This window comes from Pteronotus mesoamericanus, unplaced genomic scaffold, assembly GCF_021234165.1.
Source record: "Pteronotus mesoamericanus isolate MK-2021 breed Mesoamerican mustached bat unplaced genomic scaffold, CSHL_Meso_final contig_557, whole genome shotgun sequence".
Classification (NCBI taxonomy): Eukaryota; Metazoa; Chordata; class Mammalia; order Chiroptera; family Mormoopidae; genus Pteronotus; species Pteronotus mesoamericanus.
In genome coordinates, this window is record NW_026555200.1 from 1353471 (window position 1) to 1364561 (window position 11091).

At 47.6% G+C, this 11091-nt stretch overlaps 1 protein-coding gene across 1 annotated transcript in view; it reads left to right on the plus strand.

The window, feature by feature from the left end:
• SDHB (succinate dehydrogenase complex iron sulfur subunit B) overlaps nt 1-7029 on the plus strand; it is a 22987-nt gene extending 15958 nt beyond the window's left edge. The window contains exons 4-8 of the mRNA XM_054579674.1: nt 1007-1143; nt 1920-2036; nt 4693-4794; nt 6109-6231; nt 6797-7029. Coding sequence (XP_054435649.1) covers nt 1007-1143; nt 1920-2036; nt 4693-4794; nt 6109-6231; nt 6797-6874 — 557 coding nt within the window. The 3' untranslated portion in view covers nt 6875-7029. The remainder of the gene's footprint in view (nt 1-1006; nt 1144-1919; nt 2037-4692; nt 4795-6108; nt 6232-6796) is intronic.
• The last annotated feature ends 4062 nt before the right edge of the window (nt 7030-11091 follow it).

The following is an 11091-nucleotide window of genomic DNA, read 5'->3' on the forward strand; positions in this document are numbered from 1 at the left end:
AGTTAAATGCCAGGCATACATAGATATATTGATAATATTCAATCCCTTGAGGAGTATTTGCCTAAGGCTTGAAGAGTGGAAGAGATCTGAGTGTTCTCTTGCACTCCTAGCAAGGTTTGCAGGGGAGGGAGAGAGCCATCTTAGAAACACGGCAGCCCGGTGCCTGTTTCACAAGAAGTCACGTTTCTCTGGCCTCGTGACCCAAGTACAGCTTCAGAGAAGCAGTACCTGGGGTTTAAATTGCACAATCATTTTTAAACTCTAAAATACCCAGGAAATTTCCATGCACAGAAAATGAGTCCAGCCTAAGGAAATTCTCATTTTGGACCCCCTAGGTCAGCACCTTATTTTTGCTGGCTTTGCTTTGCTTTGGTTTCATGTCAGTTCATCGTTCTCCTTGGAAAGTCAGTACTGAGGCAGCTTTTGTGGGTTTCTTGTCCCCATGGCAACCACTGTTGTGCTTGTTTTGTGGAGACTATAAAATAAGAGCTACCTCTGGATAATCTGCATCCAGGCCTCTGCCGTAAGACGACCAAGACAACATTGATTGTTTCGGGGTATGTGTTAGAGTTTGACTTCAAATGATAGTGGCTTCCGAGGTTGGAGATGGGGGTGTATGGCCAGAGACAGTGGCTTCTTTAAAAAAAAAAAAAAAAAAAGAGGCTGATTTTTCCCTCAAAATACATGAAGCATGGAGCCAGGACTGGTGTGGGAAGTCCCTGATACCAGCTGGATCCCAGGCTCGGTCTGTCCTTCTCTAGTGCCATCCAACCTCAGGGTTGCCTCATGGTCACAGAACGGTTTTTGAAACTGCAGCCATTAGATCTGCATTCTAGGCATGAAGAAGGAGGAGAAGAAGAAAAGGCAACAGGCCCCTCTGCCACGGGCGCACTGTGCCAGCGCTGCTCCGGGGGGTAGGGTAGCTCGTGACACTCCGGGAAGAGAAGGTGGAGCTGCAGGGCTCTGTGCCCGGGTAAGGAAGCGCTTGGTGTGTTTTGTCTCTCAGGTATCTGTGGCTCTTGCGCAATGAACATCAATGGAGGCAACACCCTAGCTTGCACCCGAAGGATTGACACCAACCTCAACAAAGTCTCCAAAATCTACCCTCTTCCACATATGTATGTGATAAAGGACCTTGTTCCTGTGAGTTTCTGCATCCCGCCCTCCCTTTGTCCCTCCCTCCCCACCCCCCCATACTTTTTGCAGTGGGGGGGAGGTGTGTTCAGGTTATGCTATTCTTTTTTTTTTTTTTTTTTTTTTAATTATTTTTAGAGAGGGGGAGGAAGGGACAAAGAGAGGGAGAGAAGCATTGATGTGTGAGAGAAATACCCATCAGTTGCCCCTTACACACCCCCAGTTGGGGACCTGGCCTGCAACCCAGGTCATATGTCCTGACCAGGGAGCAAACAGGCGACCTTTCAGTTCACAGGCTGGTGCTCAGTCCACTGAGCCACACCAGCCAGGGCCCCGTTAGTTCTTAGGGCAGGCTTTTTTCCTGTCTGAGTTTAATTAAGCCATTTGAATGGTGGAAGATCTTCCAGCAGCTCATTTGGTGAAGATCGTTTGGAAATAGCAGGGCACAGAATTAGAACAGTCCCAGAAATGAAGAATTTGGCTGTAACTACAAAGCATTCATGTGGAAGAGACCAACTGGGAAAGCAACAGTTACACATTTTACTTTCATTTCAACCTCCCTGTACTTGATCAGAAAGTTTCCCAAGGGAGTGAGGCAGAGATTTCCTAACCACACTTAGTATTATGACCATTTCACCTTTCTGAATCTCTTCTTGTACCCCTGCCAAAGGAAGAGAGTCTGGCTTTCATCTGTCATAGGGCAGAAAAGTAGGCTGAGAACTGGGGTGAAGGTGAAAACAGGTGAGGGTAGAATCTGACCCTTTTCTCCTTCCTCTTCGCCCCAGGACCTGAGCAACTTCTATGCTCAGTACAAATCTATCGAGCCTTACTTGAAGAAGAAGGATGAATCCCAGGAAGGCAAACAGCAGTATCTGCAGTCCATAGAAGATCGGGAGAAACTGGTCATTACCCCACTTATTGTCTTGGTTTGAGAAATTTCATTGCAAAGCCGTTTTCCGGGAAGTGTGTCTTACAGGGGTCGGGGCGGGTAGCAGCATGAGGTAAAGCAAACCATTTCCTGTAACTCTGGAAGGAACTTCAAACGCATCCGTCCAAGGGCCAGACACCCGTCCTGTCAGGGCCGGTGGGTGACGTGGACCGTGACAGGCGGAGAGCGGACCAGGGAGCTGGGGTGCCTGTGGCCTGAGGACCAAGCCATTGCCATGTTGCCCTGTGGTCTTTGCCTAAAGGAACCAGTGTGGGAATTGCCCGTCTGACAGCGGACAGCTAAGGCAGCATCGCACTTCAGCACCGTGCGCAAATAAAACACGCTGGTGTTTGCACTCTGCCACCTCCCTGTTCCATAGGTGGGAACGAAAGAGTTGATGGGTAAATTGCGACTGGAACCTTGATGGTCTTTCCTACCACCAGCGCCCGGTGATGGCGGATTGCCTTCACACTCTCTTGGGGTGGCCATCCTTGTGCGCAGGCTCAGGAGGCATTGAAAGTGAAGGAGTTTCTACCAAGTTCTTAGTCTCCTTGTCTTGTACTACTTTTACCTCCTCTCAGAAGCGTCTGATTGCGTGCTCATCCCCTGAACACTTAGTGTCCCTGTGGAACAAAAGAGGTGGGAAGGGGACCAAATGGAGATGGATCCCAACAATGTGTCTGCACAGGGCCAAGGACACGCGCCGTCCGACGGCCACCGCCTCGTGTGCTCCTCCAGTGCAACGCTGGTCCCGGAGAACCCTTTACATTCCACCTGTTAGCAGACTGGGCGCGCCGTAGGGACTGTGTCTTATTCCTTCCTGGGCCCCAAGACCCTAGCGCATGTTATTTTATGGGTGAATATAGTTGTGTGAGTGGATAAATGAATTCTCCCTTTTAGGATTGGGGAGTATTTAGCCCCTCTCCTCTTCCCCATAAAAAGTTTGAAAAGGAGAGTCCTCCTAAGGCTGCCCGGCTCTGCCATGGAGTCGACAAGGGTCAGCACAGCGACTTGAGTCAGAGCAGCTGAGTCCTCTTTCAGGAGTTTCTTGTTCTCAGCACAGAGCTCTGCCCCCCACTTCTCACTCCCAGGGAGTGTGACACATCGGGGTCCAAGTCACCCAGTCACCTCTCATGCCGCCGGGAGCTTGTAGCTAGCAGACATCTCCATGACGTGGCATTAGGGAACAAAGGCTTCCCCTGAGCCAGTTTTCTGGATAATCAAAATTCACTCATTTAAATACCAAACATTTGTTTACTTAGATTTTCACTTCCTTAAATTAATATACTGAAATAATATGTCATGATTTTATAAGGCATCATACTCATTGTAGATAATCAGGAAAATACAGAGAACTAATTATTAAGTAATCTTTGATTCTACCCAAAAATACCTTCTGCTGGCAACTACCTTTGTTCTTTTTTATATTACATCACAACTTATGTAGCTGGTATCAAAACATAAATAGGCTTTCGTATTCATTTTGTCCCGTTATTGTGAGCACCTTCCCATGTTCTTAAAAGCTCTTCACAAGCATTAGCTGACCCTTCACTTGCCGTTACTTCAGGTGGGTGCATCCTGTACTCTTCAGCCACGCCCAGTGTTGTCGAACGATGAGTCCGATTTTTTTTCTATTACAAATAAGGCTAGATATACATCCTTCAATTTCTATCCAAGAAGTTCTCGTTAATTTTTTCTACAAGTGGACTAAAGAATATGACTATAATTAAGGTTCTTAACCCTGTTACCTTATGCTCTCTAGACCAGTGGGGCCAGTTTACACTCTTACCAGCTGCCTGAACAGAAATTAGATTTTACTGAAGATTCCTGATTGCAGTCAGGACCGTTAGCTCTGTGTCACCTATCACTTCCGATGTCAGCATGCCTTTCGGTTTTCCTGCCTTTAATCTGTTCTGTTCTTAAAATCTGGGAGTCCAGTGTGGGAGAGCCGGTTGGGCAGATGGAGTCAGTGAGGCAGGTGTTAAGGGGCAGGGACTCCGGAGTCAGACTGTCCGGGTCCCCGCCCAGCTCAGCTGCGCAACAGTGTGATCCTGGGCAAACGGTCTGAGCCTCAGTGCCTTCCCTGTAAAATGGGGCTCTGATAGGACTACTGTGATACTCAAAGGACGTAAAGGTGGTGAAGCGTGTGGTGCTCAGTGCAGGTTGGCCTTTATTTAAGATGAGGTTGGTTCCCAGTGAGAACCTGCCGTCCCCGCCGCTGGGCCGCGGCCGAGGCTGGTGCGGACTACCAGGCACCTTGAGCCCAGGGCCTTTTCCGCTTCCTCTAGACTGCACTCTCTGGCTGATACATTTTGGTTTTGTTTTTCATGTTTATGTTAATATTTTTCTTTAGATAAGAGAAGGGTTATTGATAAAAGGATAAGTATGTTGTACTTGGATGCAAAAACTCAGAGCTCTAATCCACCAAATGTTTACATTCCAATTCCAAGATCTTTTTTATGACTTTAGTAAGTCTCTGCAAACCACTCCGAGGATTTTGCCAAGAAAATTCACATGCAAGTAGGCGCTTTGTTCATGCTCTGACCCCTAACATCACATTCAGTCAGCTAAGGACCGGCAGGCCCTCAAGCCCCGTGCCTCTGACTGGCCTCCCTCCTCTCGCCCCGCAGGATGGGCTGTATGAGTGCATCCTCTGCGCCTGCTGCAGCACCAGCTGCCCTAGCTACTGGTGGAATGGAGACAAATATTTGGGACCTGCGGTTCTCATGCAGGTAAGGTGCTCCATAAGCGCTTTAAGAAAAGTTGAAACTTCAAGTGTCCAGAAACCCAAGTGCACACTCTATTGTTGGGAGCCAGGCGTTCTGTGCGGCGATGGCTTCCAGCATTTGCATCCATTACAAACAAGGCCTTAGACTGCATTGTCTTCACTTGGCTTCAGTAAGTCTATCACTTCATCTGCAAAATGCCTTGGTTTCAGTGGGGTGGGGGCCCCACCCAGAGTGGTCGCATGGTGCCTGGCAAACCATGCCTTGCAGATACTTCAAATGTGTTTCCTGTGCAGCTGGCTCTCACCTCGCCACTTGCCCTCTTTCCCCAGACGGCATCTGTCATGGCTCCCCACACCTCACGTGGGGATTTTTATCATCCCAGCCGGGGGGAGAGAGATGTCACTGAGGGGCCACTGCCCAGCTGTCAGGTTGGAGATGGTTTCCAGGCTAACGGAAGCCTGGACTGCTGGGCTCAGGGGCTGCTTAGAAAAGAAAGTAGTATTGCTTTTCATTGCCTTTCACTATATGAATAGTTCCCTGCAAAGAAAGTCACTGTCTTTGTTCCCAGAAAGCTTACACCTTAGATTTGTGGTCAGTACTTCCCACAGACTCTTAAGCAACTCAGAAAAACAACTTCTCATGTCTCATTTTCCCACAAAAAGAGAAGTTACGTGGTTGTGTGTCCATGCATTGGCAGTATTGATTCCCAGCCGTGGTAGACACTGATAATGAGGTACATTCCGAGTTGGCCCCTGAGCCAGCGGCCCGCGTTGTTGGGAGATGGAGAAGTCTTCCCAGTACCACTGCGGGAGCGGGCCCCTGACCAGGAGGCTCGTCCGATTCCAGCTGGCTGGCCTCAGGCCTCTGGGATGGCTGTACTAATTAAAAGCATCAGTCAGTGAAGCAAATATTGTCTCTAGACAGGTCTGTTAAGTCATCAGTTTACTCAAAGACAGGGAGTAGGTGCTATGAAAACAGATAACGAGTCATGTGACACAGTTCCTCCTCCACTAATTCATAATCTTGACAGGAAGCTAATGAGCAACTTAATAATTAGAGGACAATGCCAGAATCCATATAATTAAGCACCAGTGCACCAGGTACAGTGTGGTTCAGAGGTTTGTGGGATCATTAATCAGGAAGAGTTGGAGAGAGTTGGGAGCCTTTCCTGAAACATGGCAAGAATGAAAGGGTTTAGAGACAGGACATCAAAGCGGAGCATTCCCTTTCTTCTGCGCTCCTGGAGCTTCGAGATGAACCAGAGGCTGCTCTGGCCCTTGAAGTTGACAGCTCACCTAATCAGTCCCTGGTTCGCAGGCCTATCGCTGGATGATCGACTCCAGAGACGACTTCACGGAGGAGCGCCTGGCCAAGCTGCAGGACCCCTTCTCCCTGTATCGCTGCCACACCATCATGAACTGCACGAGGACCTGTCCCAAGGTACGTGGACCTGGTGCCCTCAGCTCTGCCTGGGAACTGCAGTGACGGGAGCGGCCTGTGCTCGTGCACTTGGCAGTTGGCAGAGAGTAAACTTGGTCAGTCAAGCAGGAGGGGTGCCAGAGCTGCTTCCACGTGACCTTTGAGAGCTTACAGGTGCTGATACCTGACGATGAGTTAGAGATAGCGGAACCGTGTTAAACCTTCAGAGATGTCTGGCTAGTTTTGACACCAGCCGTAGTCATAGTAGAGACGTTCTTTCCTAGATAACTTCAAGCATTCAGAGAACACAGCTCTGCCCTGGGCTCATTCCCCGGCCACAGTGAGCCACACCGGCAGGGGTAACACAATGCGGGGCCCTTGGCAGAGACAGAGAACCGTCACAAGTGTCTCTAAGCAGAGACCAAAGAGAGCTCTGAGCCCAAGCCTCTGGGCCTTAAGGGGCCTGCTTTGCATTCATTTTGCTTTGACACTGTACCAGCTTGGGGAAGAGGCCCACCCAAGGTCATGGACTTTTTACATTCAGTTTCACTATCATTGGGTATTAATTCTCCTCTCTTTTTTCAAGGGGCTGAATCCAGGAAAAGCTATTGCTGAAATCAAGAAAATGATGGCAACCTACAAGGAAAAGAAAGCTTTAGCTTAACTGTTCTGATGCTAAATGTGACTTGTAACCGGCTCATCTGAACATAATTTATATCTGATTTGAGCTCCTTTAAGGTCTTGATTTTCCATGACTACAGCATGTACAATAAAAATTTTAAAAATAAATAAATGTTATTTTACTTTACTAACAAAAAAGCAAGCCTGTTCCCTTTACTTGCTGCAGAGGAATGTGAAGGTGCCAGAAGGAGGAGTCCTTGTCCTGGAAGAGGGGGCCAGGGCTCCAGATCTCGGAGCTGCCAGGGCGGGGGCGGGGCGCAAGGGGGGAGGGCAGGGTACTGCGGGGCCCCTCATGGAACTCATGTCAGGCAGGGCCTGGGGAAAGTCCCTTTTTGCTACTTCCTTTTCCCATTTGTAAAAAGGGAGTCATACTGTGTCTGCTTCACCTCCCTGGCACTTGATGCTCAGTGTTGGAATTACTGTCAGTGTTAGAATTATTTAAAACCAAATCCTGGTAAGCCTTTTATGTCAGGATTTATGTCAGGGAAGCTTTGAGCTTCCTGCAGCCTGGAGCACAAACACAGATTAGTTGTGAACTCGAGTTAGTCCCACAAGTGACCTCAAGGGACCTCTCACCCAAGCCTGAGTTCCCACCATTGCTGCCTTGACTCTGACACTTAATACAAAAGCAGTAACATTCGCTGAAACAACAAACTGCAAAAGTATGTCAAGTAAACAGTGGAAGCCCCCAAAGTCCCACATATCCTGTTGACAGTTTGTAATTTCCTTCCAGACCTTTTATGTCATTACAAATATGTGGCAGACATAAAACTTTTTCTCTTCAAAACTAGAGTATGATACAATCCGTTAGCTTTCTGTTTTTCCATTTTTTTACTGTAAAGCATAAAATTTATGTTAGCCATTTTAAATGTGTAGTTCAGTGGTATTAAGTACGTTTACATTATTGCACAACATCACAACCACCCATCTCCAGAACTCATCTTGCAAAACAGAAACTCCTCATTAAACAGTAACTTCCCCGATCTCCTCCCCTGGCAACCACCATTCTATAATACTTTCTGTCTCTGTGACTGACTAACTTGCATAAGTGGAATCAGTATTTGTCTTTTTGTGACTTATTTTCAGTTAGCAGAAAGTTCTCGAGGTTCATCCATGTAGCATGTGTCAGAATTCCCCTTGTGGATGAAAAGGGGTCCTACGGAAAGTGACCTCCCAGGGCGGTCTGAGCATTGATTCCTAACTGGGCAGGTCATGGCGGGGAGCCAGGCCCGGTCATGTAACTTTCTGTGCCTTAAGAGAGCCCTGACCATTGTTTCTGTGCATCCTGTTAACACACCTGTGAAATGCCCCCTTTCAGGCCCCTACCTCCTTCTAAGGCGTGACCGCCCTCTGCAGAGCATGTGATCTGAACTATCCTGTAATTGGATGCCCATCTTACTCTCTCCCACTTTTGAGTAACCTTCTTTATGTTCCTCCTTAATGCATAAAAGACATTGCAAACTCATTCTCCAAAGCATTTATCCCAATCTATTGAGATCTTGCTTCCAGGGGTAACTTCTATTTGAGTCAAAGTCTTATAAAAAATCCTTTACAGGTTTAGACATTCTTACATGGACAGTTTTCTTTTTAAGGCTGAATAATATTCCATTGTTTGTACATATCATGTTTTGTTTATCCATTTGTTCCTTGATGGGGTGTGTGTGTGTGTGTGTGTGTGTGTGTGTGTGTGTGTGTGTGTGTAAAATGTATCTCCTGCCTTAGCCTTTTTAACCACTGGTTACTTGCTCTATAGTGTAGGTGCACCATAACTTAAACCATTTCCCCCGCTATTTCACATTGGGATAGACCCTATTTTCACTTTCAGGACTATCCCAAGGCTGCTTTTTAAGTGGTAGCAGTGAAGTCATCCAGCGAACAGGGGCTGCTTGTGTCAGGAGGCAGGCAGCTAAGAAAAACGTCTGCCTCCCTGAGAATGAGCCTTAATGAGCGTTCCTGGCTTTCAGCTCTGCAGATCGGACGCCTTCGGGGTGGCTTGGCCCAACGAGCTCCAGTCGGCTGCATTTCTGGCTTTTTAAAGGGGACATTCAAAAGCTCTGCTCTCCAGCACCCCCAGAGGAAACACTGGTGTAAAGATGAACAAGATTTGTCCCCTGCCACCTAGGAACTGCGGTCACTAAGAAAAAAAGAACAAGCATTGAATTAGAATTTTAGAGAATAGGGTCTTTGCCCTTAAGAATAGCATCTTGGAATTCTTGACCATCTCACTACGCCCGTACACAGGCCTCCGGTGCTTAAGCTCAAAATTCAAAAGAGCTGGAAAAACCTCAGGCAGACACCCACGACCAGGGCGGGGAGGGCGGTAAGGCAAAAGCCGCACCTCGTTGGCTTCTGCCCAGGAAGGTCACATTCCTTGGATTCATGGAAAATGTGACTCTGCTTCTGGTCTAGATCCTAGGGAAAGACGGGTGTTTCTCCTGAATAACTGCATGGCCTGCAAAGAGGAGTCCAGCAACCCCAGCGACTGGTAAGAGGCAGGGTACGGAGGGCAGTTGCCACTCCTAACCGGTTTCATCAGATGTCAAGTTTGCAACTGTAGTTCACTTCTCGTTCTATTCACACTCCAGCTAAATTGGAATATGTTATCAACTGAGAGTTTAGTTTACTGTGTATTTAATCTTTCCCTGGATTGCAGGCAGATGTTCCGTTTCAGCAGTCACAAGGACTCTCCTAAGAAAACCGCGGACCCGACCAGAAAAAAACAGTATTTTATATCCTTTATGCTACTTCTGTGTCCCTACTGTCCAGATGATCTACCTTCACGCACAAAAATAATGTTGTGAAAATGCCTCGAGTTTCTCTCAGACTGAAGCCAGTCATCTCTTCTTAACCAGGCTTTGGGCAAGTTATCAAACTTCTGTGTTTTCCCATAAAATGGGCATTAACAGCATTCACCTCTCAGAATTGTGGTTCTAAATAAGAGTAAATGTAAGTTCTCACAGAACAAAACAAAAAGACACTAAATATGTGAGGTGATGGATCGATTGATGGAGGGTTACAGAGTGTAGGTATATCAAATCATCATCTCATACACTTCAAATAGCTTACAATTTTGTTAATTATACCTCAGAAAAGCTGAAAATGTTTTAAATAAATGAATACTTAACATATATCAATTTTCAAAAAATATGTGAAAAGCATCTAACTTGCAGTTGAGCAAATGCCTCATGAAATCAATTTAACGGATTTGTCTCTAACACCTATTGTGTGAAAGGTCTTCTGCTGAAGGCTGCAGGAACTTCAAAGGTGGTTAATTCCCAGCCCTCTGGACAAGTTGGTATATTTCTGGCCTCACTGGCCACAGATAGAGACATCCTGTTCCAAGGATAGTTTTTCTGTGCAAGGCTAATAACGATGCTTGTTTCTCAGCTCTCATGACACACTCGCATGGACTGCTCAGTGCAGGGAGGAAGTGCTGCCAACTGACCCCCAAATTCTCTCCCAGCCCCTTCTCCTCTTTGCCCAGGAAAGCTCCAGAACGAACTGCTGAAACTCCACTTTGTGTGTCTACACAGCCAGAATCTTGTCACGGGGTTTGTCACTAGGTAAGAAAACCCCTTTTGTTGCAAAAATCCAGTGAAATCTAAAAAAATAGAGAAGTGAAGCAATGCTCGAGTCTAGAGTAAACCGGGCCAAATGAGTGACTTCTCAAGCCTTTTGCCAGGCACATCATGGCCTTCCCGTGGACCCCCAAGAGAGCAGCCGCCCTGGAAGGAAAGTTCCGCCATCGATCTGCGCCCACAGGTGACGGGAGCCCAGCCCGCAGACGGCTCAATGACCACACAGTGAGAGCCACTTCCCCAAAAGTAAAACTTGGACAGATAGCAGGGCCTCCCACATCCTCTGTGGTTTGGAGGGAAGCTTCCTCTGGCCTCCTGCCCCATCAAGGTGATGGGCCAAGGGGCAGGTCCTCCCACATGGCTCAGAGGATGGAGCCTCTTCAATGCCAAGCAGCATTAGCGATACGAAGAATGAGGGGCCAAGTCTTGCCGTGCAGTCTCCAAGCGCCCTCTTTTATGAAGCCTCTAGCCCAGCGCCAGGATCTAAAGAAAGTAACCAGGTCTATCAAGCACCTGCCGCCTTATTTCATCCTCTCAACAGCTTTCATTTCACCAATGAGGACAGCGGCTCGCACAACCCGAAAGCACCTGCTGCACATCCAGACCCAGGTCTCCCTGGTGC